Raw genomic sequence first — 19,405 nt, forward strand, 5'->3', positions numbered from 1 at the left:
TTATCAGTCGCTAGTGAACTAACGAGGCATTTGGGTTTTTTGAGGCATCTGTCAACAGTTTTTGGTATTACATAAAATGGTCGAGTCCAACGAAGGCGTAGAAAGCCGTAGACATAACGTTCCTCGTCCAGTGCACACCCGCATTTGGCGCGCTACTTTCTTATGTGATTCTCCGTTGTGGCACCTCCGCTAGTCATTTTGTTCTCCGTGGCCGTGTCTCACGTGGTTGCTTGTTATCGGTGAAGTTGAATATCATGAAAGAATGAGCGCTTTTCAGTCGCATGTCAGAGGCAAAATGCTTCGGTTGTGTGTTTTCGGACTCCTTTGCACCATCCTGCTTGCAGGTAGGCTGAGTTTTATTTTGGTGTACACAACAATTTGCAATGTAAACAAAACAACTGATAAAAATGTGGCCTTCGAACATAGTGTTCTAAGATCAGCTTTGACTTAGGATCCATTGGTTTTCTTATCGATCATGGTTTTTCTCTGAAAAGTAGGGATGCTCATTGCACGCTCTATGGTTTTACTTATATTTTTTAATTCAAGACAATAAAACACTTTTATAGTTCTTAAATATCAACGGGTAGATTCGAGCTTTTTTATTTTTAATGATAACTTAATTACTTCTTTGTTACCTACATACTGATCATAAGTACCTACTACTCTACTTTTACTGGTTATCAAATAACGTGTATCCGAGTCAATTTGATGTCTCCCTTTGTATCTTCATCTTATTTCATCTTATCTCTGAGTGTCAACAATTTTAGAATTATCAATACTTATGCATAGGAAACTTTCCAATTGATATTTTGATGTCTATAAAGACTTCAGTTTTAAAATAAAGGTTTAGGTACTCTCTTACCTAAACTCGCTTTAGTACTTATCTAGAAAGTTTCGAGATAATGTTTATTCAAGCAGTAAGTTGAAAGTTCTGACGTTTCTTCATTTTGGTAAGCCGGTATTAATCATTGGACTTCTTTTTATGGGCATTTATCGAATGACCCAACCCGCAGTGGGTGCAGCGTGAGGGGGTGTCAGATTCTCACTGACTAAAACCCATCATGTTCCTTCTCAAGCCCTTGTATAGCCCTTGTTGTAAGCCTTATGTATCAAGGGCGCAGTCACTCTTTCGGCCTTCTGAATTTCGTTATCTACTGAACTTTGATCAAAATATTTCACAGTATCTCAGCCTGAAATCTATCGTTTAATACGACCGGCACAGCTACATAATCGCCATGAAAGCATCAACAAGTAAAGTTAACAAACGCTCACACAACGTAAAATATATTTAGAGGATTTTTTTTAACTACACTAACACTCCGAAACTACTGAACCGATTTGAAAAAATCTTTCACTGTTGGAACGCTTTACTTTTCCTTGGTAACATAGGCTATATTTTATCTCGGTACAGGTAGTAGTTCCTACTAGGGAGGGTGAGAACGCGGGGAATCGGCTAGTAAAATATAAGTACACTTATACCTAATACTTTATAAGTACATATTTAGTGTAGTGAGTGAGTAATCAGGGCACTTGTAAATTCCCAAATAACGCAATCATTGGTGACCTTACGTAGGTAAATGTCGCAAGCATTATCAACCGATTGGACTTAGTTAATGTTATCTATTTGTCAATTATCAAATACATAGTTTAATGATTATCTTTGATATCTGAAGCAGTTTTTTTTTGATAAGCGCACAAAGCTTCTAGTTACGTAGCTAATCAGTACGGCGTAGCAACTCGTAGCATTTTTCGTAGCCTACGCGGAGACGTAGCATTTTACAATGAAAATTGTAATTTCAGTTCTTTGTTCTGTACATCTGAATGAACATACTTTCTAAGTATGTCTTGGACAGCAATGACTGAGTTTCGATGAGCACGTTAGGGTTAACTGTAGGTCCCGGGGTCCTTACGGGTAGTCAGAAGCCAGTAAGTCTGACACCAGTCTAACCAAGGAGTATTGGGTTGAGGAGGTCAGGTAGGCAGTTGTTCCTTGTAAAACACTGGTACTCTGCTGCATCCGGTTAGACTGAAAGCCGTCCCCTACATAGTTGGGAAAAGGCTGGGATGATGATGTCCAGTGAATCTCAGAAACTACTGGTCTGATTTGAAGTCCGACAATTTAAATTGACATGCACATGCAGCTGTATAAAATACAATGCTTAATTTAATGCGCATCATGATGATTTTTTTTAGTATAACGAATTGTTGATCTTTGTCGCGTAATTTCAACACCACTCTATTGTGTAGGGAGCTAAAAATTGGTCTGGACGCCATTAGTGCATAAATCACAATTTAACTTTATTTTCAGGAGGTGCCACCGGCAACCAAGTCAGCATACCTACAAGGGAACTGAATGAAGGAGATAGTTTCTCATTATCTGTTGTAACCATATTACATAAACTGAATAAATGCATACTTATACCACCTCACAATAACAGCGTAACTTTCACACCTCGTGACACTAGTCAGAAATTCGATAAATTTGAGGTACGGCAAGGAAATATGATGAACGCATGTGAGGTCAGAGTTCTTAATGTAGATAAAGACGATGAAGGAGTGTGGGTGCTGACTTATGACCACGATGGCGATGATAAGGCTGAAACAGCCACTACACAAGTGGTTCTGATTACCCCTGGTGAGCGTTTAACCTTGTGTACTTTTCATAGATACCACTTAAGTACCTACTTAATTCTAAGAAAATGGCGATTGATTCAGAAAACGCTACTGGTTAAAATTCAGTGAGAGTTCATACACTAATACTTACAAATATTTCAGAGCCCGAAAAAGAAGAAGAGGATGAAAACATCCACTTTCTTAGCAAGATCAACCATTTTACGAGAGAGGGATTAGTAATAGATGTGTCGTTAGATAACACAGTATCAGACGAAGAGTGCTACATACGGCCTCCAGGAGGTAGTCTCGTCAAGTCTGAATCCTTCCAAATGGAAAATGTTACAGTGCAGAAAAAGAGCAATTTTGTATCCTGTAGAATCTCCATCGGACCAATGACGCAAAACTTGTTAGGCGAATGGAGACTCTGCGGCAAACCAGCATGTCGATTCTATAAAATATCACAACTCACTTCGACATCACTCTCACTTCGACTTCGATCTAAAGGTAGAATTCCGTGGACGCGACAATAGTCAACCTATGAAAATGTATGGCACCGTTGTCGAGGCCCGTGACAGTCGCGCGCGGCCGACGAATTTCGTAAGCTGCTCGCGGCATTGTCAAAAATTTAATTCTGGTTTTACTAAAATTCTAAAGATGTTATTAAGCGCTAGACCATGTTGAGAAGCGTACGGCCGCGAGCGGCTCACGAAATTCGTCGTCCGCGCGCGACTGTCGCAGCCCTCGGCAGCGGTGCCATACATTTTCATAGGTTGACTATTGTCGCGCGCGGCTGCGACAATCGCGACCCACGGAATTCTACCTTAAAGTTTCGTGATTGACATTGTCAAACTACACTAGCGCTTCACTATCGAGCGTGTTGACAAGTTGAACTAAATCAAAGTCGAGATTTTGACAGATCTGTCAAAATCTGTCTATCTATAGGGGAGGTAGGGGAGAGATGGGCAGTTGGGAGACATGATCAAATCAGAATAAAAGGGGGGTCCTTTTATTCTGATTTCTGATAGATCATAGTTTTGTTTTTTTTTTATTGGGTAGTTTACGTTACCGACTGGTAACGGTGTTCATCCATAGACTATCTGTCATTTCTGTGAGTTGTCAAGAACAAACACTCGTAAAAGTACTTAAATATTTTGTTGCGGTTTCGGATCGTTATAAAGAGAAAACTAATGAAAGGTATGTGTATTTTCTATTATTAATTATTGATTGTCAAAATCTCCAGTTACAATTATAGTAAGTCGATGCAATCCACACCTATTATACCTTTAGAAGAGAGTACTACAGCAATAGTTAATGGGCCCCACGTTTTTATTTTAGTCTAATATGACCGGGACCACCTACGTAGGTTGACAGGTAAGTAACTATTTTTATTTTCTAGTTTTCAGTGCACATAAGATAAAACCGTTTAACTTAAAAGTTTTTACCGATTTTTTTCATAAACTAAGTCAAAGTGTCCAATGCTCCCTATGGTAGGGAGGCTTGGACATACCATGTAATGTATAATTTGTAAATTTTGCTCTTCTTCGTCAGTGAAAATTTGTGAGGTTATAAATCTGCGCGAAAAATCCTTTATAGAATCTTGTTTCAGGTACCGTTGCCAACTTGATCTAGAGACTATTATATTTAAAATAGTGTTTAAATAAAGTTCTAAGTGTTTTAAAGTGATTAAGTGCCTACCTTTAACGATGGCTAGAATGTTTTTGCTTAAATCTTTATTAGAAGAAGCTCATGCTTTAGATAATTTAGAAAACCGTCAACAATCTGCTAGAATTCGTAGTTTATCTTTATTAACTCGCGATGATGACTATGTGAGCATATATAGATTGTCAAAGGAGCTAATTGACCAACTGGAGTCTGATTTACTGCCCCTGATAAAGCCCACAAAACGTCGAGGCAAAGGACTTACAACTCGTGTAAAAGTAAGTATTGACACAGTTTATAGTTGAAAAATTGTAATCAAGCACACAATAATAAGAAAAACACTTAGTTCTTAATAAGGAGTATTCCCTTTATGTGGTTTCCCCGCCAGCTGATATGTTTTCAAAAGACTCTGTACTTCAGTTATAATATTGGTATTCTCTTAAGCATGAAAATAACCAAATTGGTCTCAATTTTGTTTTCACTAAAGTAGGTATTACATTTTTTATTGATTTATTGTTTCACAGATACTATGTACTTTATCATTCTTGACTAGTGGCGGTTACCAGAAGGTTATTAAAGAGGGCATCAGAACTTATTTATCGCAACCGTCTGCATCTCGTTGCATAAATGAAGTAGTGGAAGCTCTGAACAATCCGGCCGTAGTAAAAAAATATATAAGGTTTCCTCAAAATCAGCAAGAAAGGCAAATTGGCGCTGTCAGTATTTTTTTTTCGTAGGGTAAGCATAGATTATATTCACAGCACGAATTTAGAGATTTCTGTTATTTTATACTTAAAAGCTGCCTCAAATTCCTTACAATAACAAATTATAACTAAAACATCATATTTAGCTAAAATTCTGTGTCAAAACTGATAAAATTAAAAACTGATTAATCTCGGTTGACATTTTGTCGAGTGGGGAAGTCACTAGCACAGCATTGGTCGATGTCGAGCTCACTTCACTTCGCAAGTGATTAGGTGATGTTTACAGAATGCAAAATCAAGGTCGTTCTGAATCGAATGCGAAGTGAGAGTGAATAGCGAAGTGAAATGCGAGTTGTTGTTCGAATTTTATAGAATCGACGTGCAGGCAGGCCTTGGCCCTGTTGCGCCCCGCTGGGGTTGCTGACAGTATTCTACTTGTGTAGCCCTTTCATTTGATACCCATATTGAGGGGGCTGTGCCATTTTGTGCCGGCGGCCATATTGGATTTAATTAAAGGTGTATACAAAATTTCAGACCAATCGGTTGACAGGAAGAGGGTGAAATTTGAATTACTAAATTTGATCCAAGAATAAATAATAAAACAAACGGGGTGAGCTAAATAAAACCGTTTAAATATCTCGTAATGTTGAAACTGATTGTAATTTTTAGGAAAGCTCTTTCATTATATCTAGCCGAATATAAGAAATGGCAATAAAAGTTGATAATGATCTGTAAAATCTGATTTTTTATGCAATAAATTGTGAAAAAGTGCCCATCCCTCCCCTACCTCCCCTAAAGTATGAAATGACATTACGAATCGAAGTGAAATGCGAGTTGTTGATCGAGTTTTATAGAATCCCAGTACTGCTGGGAAAGATGAAATGCGATGCCAGCAAGCCGAAATAGTTTGGAGTAAGTATTTCTTAAAATTGACTCAATTTGTAGATATGTGCTCACAAATAACTCAAATTGTAATAAAAAAAATTACCGACCCAGAAATTGATCTAACGAATCTCTTGAATGATCTCAACATTACAAAATGTATTTTTATAGATAACAATAACAGGCCAGCTGCTCATTGGGATCAGACCATACAAAATAGGTTCAGTCATCCAGTTCACTTTGGAGGAAGCGTGAACCCTGGTGTAGCAGGACGAATTGATGTTCTCTCCTGCCACGTCATAACTCCTGAGGGCGAAGACCTGGTTATAACTAATGATGTAAAGTACCCTCACATAGAAGGTGTTGCTCTCAGTGCTGGTCTTTGTAGCATTAATTTCACTGATATAGATAGATCAACCTTAGGCGATTGGACTATCTATGGAAAATTCCGTGGATGGGTTGGAGGAATGGAAGAGATTCGCTTGCCATTGACCTTTTTCCTTTACAGTAAGTATAATTTAAACCAAATGGTGTCTAAGTAAAGTACGTTGTGCTTGTACATACGTAGAGCTGAAGGTATGCCTAACTGTGATAGTGTTTCAGATGAAGCAGACCCTTACGCACAGGCGTACAATGTGACCGTACTCCCAGAGGAAACACATCTCGTTATTATGGGAACTGCTCTAAATGTCGATGTAACAGACTCCGGGAATGTGGATAATTGTTGGTACCAAACCCCTTCAGGGCAAACATACGATTTGCAAGACAACCCTCCCCCGAATGAATTAGCGTTAAAGAGTCTGAGTGATGCTACTGGCTGTAGAGCAGCTTTTGATCCAATCACTGAGGACGTTGTGGGCGAATGGCGGATTATTGGGAAATTCAGTAATGGAAATCAGTTTACTGAGAGACAATTGACGTTCCATGTCATCAAGGAAGGTAAGTCGTGACTTGCTCGTATGACTTTAACTTTTTGTTGGCACACCGTAATATGCTGAAGTGAATCGTTTATCGTGTACTCAATGCAAAGTTTTTATAAAAATACACACAGCCTTAGTTTTACCTTTTATCTTTCAGATCCTGCAAATCCCATTATCGATGAATTCAGAGATATTGAATATTTGGCCGAAGTCATCATTGATACGGACATGGGATCAACTAATACAATAACTATTCCAACGGCTTCATTTGTGGTAACTGAGAGTTGTCACTTATTGACCCCCAGTGGCCTGCAATACGCCTTCATACCTGGATATAATATACCCAACGTAGAATTCATTCAAGGAAGTGGTATTGCATGCGGAGTCATGATCAATGTAACATCTGTAGACCTGCTCGGTGAATGGACTCTAATTTCTAGGGCAGCTAGATATTCTACACCTATCGAAAGACGCCGGCCATTCTCTATCCGTATCGAAGGTAATCGATAATATTTAAATTAATGATTATTTATTACACCCATATCAAGTCACGTCCGAAGATAACATAGCTAATCTCCGTACCTTAAGACATTTCGTAATCTAATTTTGGATTTATAACTTGATTACCTATTTTCAGAAACATTGTCTCTTGGGAATGCAATAAACATTATTGAAGGTAATGACCTTTATCTGAGTTTACCTAATGCTACATCAATGTATGACACTTGCAAACTGTATGGACCGAATAACGAAGAAGTGACGGAGTTGGAAGTTGATACATTCAATCGTGATTCCTGCGGTTACGTCATCAGAAGCGTAAATAACACTCACACGGGAACGTGGGCTATTGTGTATGGCAATCAAATTACATACAGGGCGACTGTTGTAGTTAACGTCTTAGGTAAAGTTAAACTATCATAATATACCTACCTTCATTAGTGGGGATACAGCTTGAAGTAGTGAAGGGTCTACTTGATTTAATACCTGGCTTTAGAGATTGGGTTCTAATTCTCGATCTATATTTTCATAATTACTCAGTCTTCAGCATTTTTGTTCTCCAGTTTACTAATTGTTTTTATCATTTTTTAGAATACATTAACATAACACTGGATAATTTGTCGTGGGACATTGGAAGTTCCGTCGATATAACGGTTGGTCCTGAAGATGCAGTGTACTGCAGAGTTAGAGATAACAAATACCAAATAGTTTCCGAAGGATTTGGTCCATGTAGGATAGTCGTGGATAGAGCAACTATGGATCACAAAGGACAGTGGAGTGTGTCTATCGGGATAGCTGGTACAGTTGTACTAGAATACATTAGCTTCAACGTCGACGTCAGAGGAGACGGTATGTCATAGTTGTAAATTAATTTGGTGTGTGGTCTGTTACGTAATAAAATCACGCTTCTCGTGACCAAAAGGCTGGCTATTACCTCGGACAAAGGATCGGCATGGCCGTCCAACGAGGTAATGCTGCCAGCCTCTTGGGTACGCTCCCAGTTGACAGCGATGGGGATGAATTTTTTGTTTTACTAGAATAGTTTTTATGTGCATATAAATATCTATGTAAATAAACATTTAAAATTATTAAAAAAAAATGAAGAATAGAAGCATAAGGACATAAGGATAAAATTAAACTTGTATGAGTTACGCATGACATGACGACACGTGCCGAATAATCTACATAGCACTTTTTAAATGTTAATCAAACAACTTTCAGTAACTTACAACATCTTTCGGGTTTTTTAATCGGAACTATTTATTGACTGTCAAGTGCAGTGGCAAATGTTTCTATATGTACCTAAAAATCCACATTTACGCGGAAAGTATAAGGGTTCTCGAGGCGTCTTTTTTTCAAACCAAGTAGCCAAGCCTTTTGCCAACTATGTTGGTATCGGCTACCAGTCTAACCGGATACAGCTGATAGATGGATAGATAGATCGATTATGCTTTATTGTACACCAAGAAAATTAACAACGCAGGACATCAGAATACACAAAGAAGAGTACAAAATGGCGGACAGTCTTATCGCTAATCAGCGATTTCTTCCAGCTGAGTACCAGAGTTTAACAAGGAGCGATTGTCTATCTGACCTCCTCACCCACTTACCCGGGCAACCCAATACCCTTTGGTAAGGCTTTGGCTACTTGGTAAGCATCTGGCCATATAATCATGAAGTTAGAAAACCGTCCCTTAATAAAGCTTTTTATGAAGAGATCTGTAAAGTCTTCATAACTTTAGGCGCAGGACCAGTGGTTACGACAGGCGTGGCTTGGAACGGTGACTCAGTGACATTGACGTGCTCCGTGCCAGCTGGGTACGAGGTCAGCGCCTGCAAGTTCCGCGACCCTAACCACAGTACTATGGTAGCAAGCCATGGGGTCAGCCAGGGCGGATATATCGGGTCCATCAGAGGGTTTGTATCTTGATATTAACTGTGTTTTATACATATGACGGCGCCACCGTCGATGTGTCAACCGTCGATCTGTCAACGGTAGACCTTATATAAAGCGGCGCGCGCGCACGACTCGGGAAAGTCCGGTTAAGCAGTACACGGCCTCCTAGGCTGAACTGCGAGATGCCATACCAAAAAAGCACGACTCGGGTCATTCGTTCGCCGACCGTTGCCGAGTGCACACCTCCCACAAATTCGTGATAAATAATTGTAGTGACTAATACTGTGTTAATTGGAATAAACCAAGTGATTGTGTGAGAACCCCTTTGTTTTATTTAACGATGTCGGATCCTGACGCCGACATCAGAAGTGGGATGCAATCCGAATGCCCACATCTGTTAAGGATTGCCCTGCATCGCCCACGTGTTCAAAATGTGAAGATTCTAGTGGCAAAAGTTGATACGCCTGATGCAACACTGCTATCGCATTGAATCAAGCCAGGCAAGCACAAGCAAGAATCCTGGGTGGTGAATCTCGTACTGCAACATGATGTTGGTTGGTTGGTGAATGACCAGACTGATTTCGAGAGAACCCGCCACGTGAAGATAAATTGCCTACCCACTAAAAAGAAAAAAAAATTGGAAGTCGATAATTTAAAATGGAGTTTGTAGTAGAAGATTTATTAAGAATTTCAGCGAAGGTACAAGTATGGTAACCACGGTTATGGTAATGGTATCGGTTTCCATTGTTACATGTCAAGCTAGTTATTGAAGGTATGCTAGAAAATTAACCGAATTTGTCATTTTTTTTCTTCATGTTTCAACAATGACGGTGATCATTGTGCAATATGGCGAGAAAATTACGACGCTGCCTGCCATTAGCCCAACGTGTCTTTGTGAGGTCGGAGTGTTGGTGCTTGTGCATCTCCGTGGCTTCACGTCCGCGAAAGCTTTGCTGTACTGCGCGCCATAGCGATGTGCGATCGTTACGCAAGTTGAGTGGAAAACCCGGTGAGACCAATCCATTGTTTAATCCATAGTTTTATGTTGAGGTTATTTTTTACACGAGGTTATTAAACGTGGAACTGCCTCGTTGACTAGTGGTATTGGTAGATATGAACTGTGTCGTTGGTTTAGTTGTCACGTAGTGCGACTGTTGTGCTCGGGATCTCGGGTCGGGACGAGTTGGCTTTGTTGGTTTTGGAAATTTTCAAAAGGCAGCTCGGAGCCTGGAAGATGCTGATTGACGCACCCTTCATTGGAGAGCGCATTGATGTCGGTCCTCCTTGTGGTCAGTCCTTGTGTCGCTATGAGATTGAAGGAATAGGGTACGTCTGTGTCTGCGCAGATGCCTGCGCACTATAATATGTGTGCGGCTGGCTGATCTCGTAATAAGGGCTAATTATACGATCGCCGTGGTTGACCACACAATTATTGTCAGTGGTAGTTAACTAGTGGAATCACCGACGCTGAGAAGTAGTTCCACGGGTTCTGATTAATGTCTTTCAGTAACATAGAATAATTCAATTATACGTCAGACTATAGATTTGTTGGCAAGGTGTTGTTACTTCTTACGCCTACTTAGTGATTTTATTGTTGTGCTGTACCTATGATGGGTATCGGGGTGACTTGGAAAAGACCCGTTGGCCTGTGCGATAGCAGCGTGGTGATCAGGAAGAGACTCGTGTAAATCTGTGTGAGTACAGTTAGTGTCGCGTTACTGTGGTTCCTAGAAAACCAGGATGGGCTGATAAGTCGGCTAAGGGACACAAAGATCATGTAAAGCCTGTCGAATGGAAGGCGTTCGTGTGAGTGACAATCGTAGTTGTAATTTACAATTTGAAAGTCGGACTAACTGTTGGATCTTTCTTTTATTTCATGCTTGGCAGCTGATGTGACCGGTTTCTTCTTTTGAAAGGTGATTGCTGTTCATGAAATCCGTAACTGGTGGTAGTGCAGCTCGTGATGCGTAGGAGAAATGTGTCAGGGGTGTAGTGCCGTTGAGTCGTTCTGGCTAGTGTTGGTGCGCACTTATGGCTGTGATTTCTGGAGTGTAGGTCTGGTGGGTGGTGCCTGTCTTATTCTGAGCGTGTCGGTGTGAAGGACTTGCCTCTTGTTTAGGTTAGATTTGCCGGAGGAGGACTGTTGCTGTTCCCAGAATATTGCCTCATCGGCGCGGATGGCTATTGTTGCGCCACACATTTGGGACTTGACGGCTGGGGGGCCACTGCTGACCCAAATGTTTTCAAAGTTTAGTCAGTTGCCTAAGCACTTTCCTTTTCTGACTTCACGGATGCCGTCTGAGATGAAGTTTGCCGGAGGAGCAGAAATTGTCGGGTTTGTGGCTGAGTTGACGGGGTGTCTGGCTCTGCGCCACAATCGGTCGATCTGTTTGGTTAATCAGGTAGTATGTAAACGCGAACAGAGAGAGTTCATTGTAAGGGAGGCTGACATAGTTGGTTTGACTTTAATGTCTACTAGATATAGTTAGTTGCTTATTGAATGTGAGGATAACGATACCGAGAGAGTTTTGCAATGGACGTTAGCTGCCGTTCTAGCTGTTGATAAGTCGAGAAATTATCCCTATAGTCAACGTGACTCAGTGTTTGCCGGTTGTGCGCGGCGACGTTGACTGTCCCGGACTGGGCGGAGATATCCCGAATCGTTGTAGTGCTAGGTCTGACTTCGGTCTGAAAGTTCGACTCACACAATAGCAGACTAGTAGAATTGGCTGTGTGGTTGTAGTAGGAGGTTTGGTTGTTGAGTCTTTTGTATTGTAATTACCTAGAAACGGCTATATTAATAGCTGATCTCTCTTTACGAATTCATAGATCTTGATCATAGAGTTGGGCCTTTTGGTAGTCTGACTTCAGGGATCGAATACAACCTTTCAACTAGGAATCCCTTATTTGAATCCGTACTTAGGCCTTGAACAGTAGCTGTTGTCTTCCGGCTAGTCTTTCCAATCAGATAATCGTATACCAGTCGGAGTATTCGAGAAATCCTGTAAAAATTCTACTACTCTTATAACAATAGTAGAATTTTTGGCCAACAGTCAGATAGGGCGAGTGTTTTAGTTTTAGTGCCTATTTGCGATTGTAGAGAATGATTCGAACGTTGCGCGACGGGCTCGTAGAAGTTCATTATAATCATCATATACCCGTCAGTCATCATCATACTCTTCAGATCGTTGATGTTGATTGAGTAGCAAATAGTACCAGGTTCAGTGCAATATACCGTATACCAATCGAGCTTATATTTTATTTCTACGAGAACGATGTCTTCAGATCTAGCGAGCTTCTTAATCGACTCTGCTTAGTCGTAGATAGAAATTCGAGATACAGCAAACGGAATGATTTAGGAGGAAAATAGCTTCGACAAAACAGAGCGTTTTAATCTTTTAGTGACAACAGTGAGATTCCTCTTGAAGATGATTTTGTTCGTCTTATTTGAGCGGAAGAAACCGAAACTCAATTGCATAGGAATTTCTAGGGCTTTTACTTTCATTGTAATAGACGTAGAATATGATAGGTATCTTCTATGGGGTTTCTTGCCGAATATTCTCCATGGGAACAACTGTATGGTCCCGTGCAACGAGTGTCGTGAAACTTTATAGGAAATCGCTAAGGTTCATTTGAGACCATCTTATATTGAATTCGAGTACTAGTAAGACCACTCGAAAAGTGCTGTGGTAATATACCTGGAGCCCGTGTAGGCTTACTTGAAGTAGCTTGTATTCCAACTAAGGACTGAGGAGGCCGAGACGGCGGCTCACGATCATGGAAGGTATAAGGTGTCATCTGATAATGACGGTGACAGTGACGAATTTCAATTAATGTTCTTTGACCTGTACTTATATGACACGACTTCAGAAATGATCATGATGTTCGACTGACATGACTTCAGAAAGTGATGATAGGTGGACTTAACGTAACTAACTTAACTGAACTGGCTCGCAGGGCCGATATTCCATGACATGTGACAAGTGTGACAAATCTTGGGGACTGCCCTGACACGTGACTGGTGTGACTGATTTTAGGAAATGGCTCTCTGGGTCAACGTTCTGCGACTTATGACAAACCGAATCATGTTAAGAACTGGCCTTAATGGGTCGTAGGTTCTGGTGACTAACCAACTATTTTATGTAGACTATGTGAGATTTAAAAAAAAGAAAAAAAAGTCACAAAAAAAGTAAGCTAAAAAAAAGAGAAAAAGGTAATTTAAAAAAATGGTTTAACAGTCTCCGGTTGCAATACCGATGAGAATGGTTTAACGGTCTCCGGTTGTAATACCGATGAGAATAGTTTAACAGTCTCTGGTTGTAAAAAAGGGCTTGCCGGAGCAGCACATTTAAGTCTGTTGTGATTGACCTCGCAACTTAAAGATTTGACTAACTGATTTGACTTGATTTGATGTGACTGAGTATGTCAGGATGATCGAGCAGTTTGCTGTCTTGTTTTCAGAAGACGCTCGAGGACGAGCGTATGTCAGCATGGCCGTGACGGCGCCACCGTCGATGTGTCAACCGTCGATCTGTCAACGGTAGACCTTATATAAAGCGGCGCGCGCGCACGACTCGGGTCATTCGTTCGCCGACCGTTGCCGAGTGCACACCTCCCACAAATTCGTGATAAATAATTGTAGTGACTAATACTGTGTTAATTGGAATAAACCAAGTGATTGTGTGAGAACCCCTTTGTTTTATTTAACGATGTCGGATCCTGACGCCGACACATATGTGGAGCTAAATGGCAGATTGTGACGGTAGCGACCTTTCACTCTTATGGATCGTCATCAGAGTTTAAGATACGATAGTCGAAGTTAACTTGATAATGGTGATCAACGATGATCAATACTGATCAGTATTGTATTTATACTACCTATCCATGCCAAGTATCCAAGTGTGAGGTACTAAAAGTCTCGAACAATAGTAGTAGTAGTCGTAAATTATATGCCAATGACAGCTGGTGCTTTTACGGAAGTACGAAGGAGCTTCGATATGGTATTAATTAATAGTGATCCATTCACGGATCAACTGCTATAATAATTGATAAATCCGGCTAATTACCTAATAGGTACTTTTGTTTCAACCTCCATTTGCAGTTATGAAATAGATGCTGAGAGCAATTCCTGCAGTCTCCGAATTATGACCATGACTCATTGGCAAGAGGGATCTTGGAGGTGTGCCGTGAACACTACACAAGGAGTATCACACGGTTTCCTTCGCGTGTATGCAGCGACAGTGGCTGGCCAAACTGAGGGATACTACCAACATGGTAAGAAATTATATTTTGGAAGTTAGATAACACCTTTCGCGCATTTAAAAGGCATCGGGACAACTTTCGGCTAGCCGCATGCATGACCCCTGAGAAGGCTACGGTACTCCTTAATGTGAGATGCTACACTCAACAGTTTGTAGGTCAATAAAGATTGCAAGTTTAGTCCGAGATCAGGTGTAGGTCAGTAACTTACAATATTAGTCCCTACCTGGCAGATAATGAAACAGACAATCGAAATCGTATTTGAAAAAGTAAAGATAATAAAGAAAAAGTAAGCTAATGAGTGTTGGAAGAAAGAAAAATAGATAGTCAGCAGAAGTTCAAAGTGTGTGAAAAATAAGATTTGAGGAGACTTTGCTCTATTATTATAGTAAACTTGAAGCCCGCCTCTTATAATATTGCAAAAATGTTTTCCTCCTTTCGAGACATTTTTCATCCATGTCTTTAGGAATATTGCTACGGTAGTGTCGTGGTCGTAAGTCGTGGTGGCCTAGTGGGTAAAGAGCCAACCTCTCGAGTATGAGGGTGTGGGTTCGATTCCAGGTCAGGCAAGTACCAATGCAACTTTTCTAAGTTTGTATGTACTTTCTAAGTACTCTTAGACACCAATGGCTGATAAAAAAAAAAGGTGAAGGAAAACATCTTGAGGAAACCTGGACTATAAAGTCTGAAATCACCAACCCGCATTGAGCAAGCGTGGTGATTAATGCTCAATCCTTCTCCGTGTGAGAGGAGGCCTGTGCCCAGCAGTGGGACGATAAAAAGGCTGTAACAGTGTATGTCTAATATTATGGTTTCAGAGCCCGTGCTGCGAAGTACAGACGTGTTTGCGTATGAGGGCGATGCGGTGACGATGTCTTGTACCATTGACGCTGCCATTCGGTACTGCTACTTCAGAGCATCGAACGGCACCGTCTACAATGTTGGTCCATGTGAGTTTACAACTTATATCTTCTGTACTAGTATACTAATAATAAAGAGAGAACATTTTAGCTTGTTTGTAACCAAAAGGTTCCGAAAATACTGAACCGATTTGAAAAATTCTTTCACTCTTCGGAAGCTACATTTTCTCTGAGTAACGTAAGCTATAATTTTGTCCGCCCACAGGAAAACTTTCCCAGGAACGAGAGTGGAACCGCGGTAAACAGCAGTACATTACAATAAATAAAAAACCCATTTCTTTTTTCCCAAAGAGTTCTTCAATTTCATTATCACTTTTTGTATATTTGCTTTGGATATAGGTACCGAAAACGAATTCGTTAAAATCTTCACCAGGGTCTTACGAAAAAGACTATTCTTTCAACAGTCATTTTCTCTTTCCAGCTATATTGTCGCCTCACTACGAGTACGTAGGCAGCGGTTTAGATGCAGGGGACTGCGGCATCAGGTTCAATGACCTGATGAAGTCTGATGAAGGATACTGGAGCTGCCATGTTGGATTGGAAGATAACATTTATGCGGAAGAACAGAGAGAGAGTTTTTCTTTGCATTTTGATGGTAAGAAAGCAGACACATCTAACATAACTTTTTACTAATACATACTTAGTTTACAACACCTACTTAAGTTTTTTCGTCTTCGGGAGTCAGACACCCCTTGTTCTGTTCCAGTTTAAAGGGAAAGTTGGTTTAATTTATGGGTAAATGGGAATTCCAGAAAAGGTGTCAGGTATAAGACAGGTAGGGGTTTATAGAAAACAGTACTTTCAGATGGAATACTTGTTTCATTTGAATATGTATATGCTTAGATAGTTATTATGCTTATGTCCTAAATCCCCATTACCCTGTATATTGATGATGTTACTATGGGCTAATTATATTATAACACTATTCTGAACACTTCGTAATTGGCGTAATATACGATTTAATACTTCTATGTATATCTGTAAGCTGTCAAGTTACCTCTCATAAAACAAAATAAAGTTTTAATTGGGCTTTTAACACTTGTATTACAGAGCTGATTTGGACGCATCAAATGTGGGACCGCGACACAATCACAGTGCAAATGTCAATAGCCGCCATTGCCGGAACTAGTGAGCTGGACTACTGCAGATTTGTGCGCATCGACGGACTAGGTAAAATCTAATTAAATTATAAATACGTTTTATGAAGAACAGACCAAATTATCGGTCTTTTGACTTTCGTCATGGTGATTCTTGCCAGTTTTTCTTTAGTCTTCCAAGTGAACCCTAGGTTCAAAAAAATTGTGGGAGACGTTTATTAAAACCTTAGATTTTAAACTTAATTTTGGTCGCCGAAATCTTATTAAATGGATAGTAATGTAGATATACACTAAAATGGCAACTTTTAACTTCCAAATACCTACAGACTACAGAGTACCTTCCATACATAAATGAATACAATAGAACTTCTTTCTTTTTTTATGTCGGCCAAATGCCGCAATAGTCAAATTCTAGGAATAACCAACTAATGTTCCTGAACACATTTCCTAAACTTGTAATTTTTCTATATTGACGATATTCTATATTGATGTTTACAGGCTTCACATCAAACAACGTGCCGCTAGGATACAGAGTAGAGACAGATCGCATGCGCCATGGGCAGTGTGTGCTGCAGGTGGAGACGCCAGGCATGCTGGACCTGCATCCCTGGGTCATCGCAGCTCGTCTGTCAGGCCGCAGTGATGAGATCTCACGAACCACCAGCCCTGACCTACTCGTACCGCCTGTCATTGGAATGCACAGTAAGTGACGCCTTCGGGCCAACGGGCAATTTAATGGCATCGCTTAAGTGACTTTCGATTTCGAGCACAAGTACGAGCATGAAGCAAACAGATACATAGGGGTAGTACATAAGGGAGTATACAAAAAAAGAAATAGAACTGTGATGTCACGAGTAAATAAGGAATGTTCGCATGCCCACAGTGTCCACTAACGTAGATCCATTCCAAGCCGTTATTTTCGTTAGGTTTAAAAAATTAATTAAACTCAAATTAAATACAATTTCATAGCGAGCTATCTATGCGGGAATTCAATGCTTACGACAGCTAATAGGAGCTTACTTTGCACTTAATTTAAATTGTTTTCTTTCAGTGGCTTCAGCAGTACTCCTGTGGCTGTTCTTCGCAATCCTGTGCTTGCTGCTGATCCTGGCTGCCGTCTCCCTCATCCCCAAGAACAACCGCAAGTGGACTTACGAGAGAGCCGCCCATATCAGGGAAAGCTTCAGGAGAAGACCAGCTCCTACCCAGCATACTATTGCAAACCAGCCCAACCAAATCGTCATTGACTTGCCTCCAAAAGTTTGAAGTCTGAGAAGAAACTTTTGATTGAAGAGCAAACGATCAGCTCAGTGATAAAATGACCAGTTACATTTCTAAGCAGCACCAGGATTTCCTTAGAAAAAGAAACTCCAAAGAAAAAAACAGTAACGATATATAGATAGTTCGCATTTGTATTATACATATATTTCAAAAAAATAAGATAAATAAATAAAAAGGCTAGTGATGTAATTTAAATTATTGGTTCGTTTGAAGTCAAATGCTGCAAACGCTTTGGGTCTATACGAAACCTACTATGAATGTTCTTTTCTATTTTGCTAAATAAACAAAAGTTTTAATTTATACTTACGCACATTGTATTTCAATTTATCTACCTATACCTACGTATATATTTCCTGACTTTTCCAAAGCATTAAATTATGTGTCACTAGCATCAGTAGGTTTCAGTTCACATTCTTGCTAAAGATCTTTCGCTTGTCCTTTCGTTTCGTATCCATCAAATACAGTAAAAGGTGGACAATCATCAGCAGTCGTTCAATGTCACCTGAGTCGTTAATCAAGAAGGGCCTGCTGCAGGGTTCAATGCCGGGTCCCTTTTTTGTACCTAGTTTTAAAAAAAACTATTTCTGTATGAATAAGTAATGTAAATGCGATGACATTTGTGAAATAATCTGATTTGGCGATTACCTACGCAAAATACTTTCATATTTAGAGTCAATTTTCAGTTGCAAAGTGCGCCTGAAAATTGACATGACCTGAAACATTTATAAGAAGTGCACCGGTTGAGAAGTTCACCATTTGAAATTGCACCCCCATAATTTTGTATACCCCCATAATAAAATGTTTGAGAGTTTATTCTGTTTATTTCAGGGACCATTTTGGTTACCCATTGAAAGGGTTTTTGATAGGGTTTTGACAAAGTGTTGTTTTAAAACCAATTTCATATTTGTTACACTTTTTTACGAAAACCCTTATCAATGGATAACCTCTTTAAAACCCTTTCGATTTGATACCAGTATATTCAAAAACCCATTCTTAATGGGTTACACTTTTTTGTCGTAAGACGTTTTGAACGGGTTACCCCTTCAACGACTGTAACAGAGTTACCCATTGGAACTACAAACATTGTAATTTTATATCTCGTGCCTTTACTTTAAAGTTCTAAACTACGGCCGTTGTATCTTGGCGAGTCTGAACATAGGCTCTGCGAAGTTTAGCGCATCAAATCGTCGCTTGACCTGCTGAGGAGTCCGTCTGTCACATACCACCTGGCACTCCAGATGAAGACATGCGTCCGAGATATCAGAGAGGAGGGCAGAGACGTGAAATTCTTCTGGCTGAGGGCCCACGTGGGAACTCCAGGGAAAGAGAGCGAACCAGCTGGCCAAGGAGGCCGCTCTGACAGAAAATACAGCGGAGTACAACAAAGTTCTCGTATCGTACGTGAGAAGGAAAATACGGGGACCATCAGAAAGTGGCAAACGCGATATGAATCCTGCAGCACAGGAGCGGTCACAAAAGTGTTCTTTCCAAATGTCCTTGCGGCAAAAAGAATACTTAAAGAAGCTGTCCTTACACCGACACACATCCAGATCCTAACCGGGCATTGAGGATTCTCCGCGTATCTCCACAGATCCCACCTCAAAAACAGTCCCTCGTGCGTCTGTGACCCCAGCTGCGATGAAACAGTCTGGCACCTGCTTTTCGAGTGTCCAAG

General features: G+C 40.4%; 1 protein-coding gene and 1 long non-coding RNA gene across 2 annotated transcripts; one reads left to right on the top strand and one right to left on the bottom strand.

Annotated features, from left to right (window-relative positions):
* The first annotated feature begins 197 nt into the window (after positions 1 to 197).
* On the top strand, positions 198 to 18,040 carry LOC110377251 (uncharacterized). The gene is made up of 16 exons (XM_021336054.3): positions 198 to 344; positions 2,309 to 2,635; positions 2,776 to 3,048; positions 5,841 to 5,888; positions 6,030 to 6,365; positions 6,462 to 6,797; positions 6,936 to 7,277; positions 7,416 to 7,679; positions 7,868 to 8,125; positions 9,019 to 9,193; positions 14,275 to 14,447; positions 15,251 to 15,382; positions 15,774 to 15,947; positions 16,403 to 16,522; positions 16,948 to 17,151; positions 17,501 to 18,040. Exons 1-16 carry the CDS (start codon positions 263 to 265, stop codon positions 17,713 to 17,715), a joined length of 3,459 nt encoding a protein of 1,152 aa, XP_021191729.3. The 5' UTR covers positions 198 to 262; the 3' UTR covers positions 17,716 to 18,040.
* LOC135118499 (uncharacterized) lies at positions 2,913 to 4,010 on the bottom strand. Its single transcript, XR_010277616.1, has 2 exons — positions 3,434 to 4,010; positions 2,913 to 3,111 (listed from the first exon to the last, which is right to left on the bottom strand). It is a non-coding gene; the product is annotated as an uncharacterized LOC135118499 (long non-coding RNA).
* Positions 18,041 to 19,405: the final 1,365 nt, after the last annotated feature.

This window comes from Helicoverpa armigera, chromosome 23 (assembly GCF_030705265.1).
Source record: "Helicoverpa armigera isolate CAAS_96S chromosome 23, ASM3070526v1, whole genome shotgun sequence".
Lineage (NCBI taxonomy): Eukaryota > Metazoa > Arthropoda > Insecta > Lepidoptera > Noctuidae > Helicoverpa > Helicoverpa armigera.

What these genes read in the sequence shown, in the direction of transcription:
- LOC110377251 (XM_021336054.3), top strand. Translation starts at nt 263, where the DNA reads ATGAGCGCTTTTCAGTCGCATGTCAGAGGCAAAATGCTTCGGTTGTGT. An exon ending in AGTGGTTCTGATTACCCCTG is followed by an intron (nt 2,636 to 2,775) that starts GTGAGCGTTTAA and finishes CAAATATTTCAG; the next exon opens with AGCCCGAAAAAGAAGAAGAG. An exon ending in GCAAGCCGAAATAGTTTGGA is followed by an intron (nt 5,889 to 6,029) that starts GTAAGTATTTCT and finishes GTATTTTTATAG; the next exon opens with ATAACAATAACAGGCCAGCT.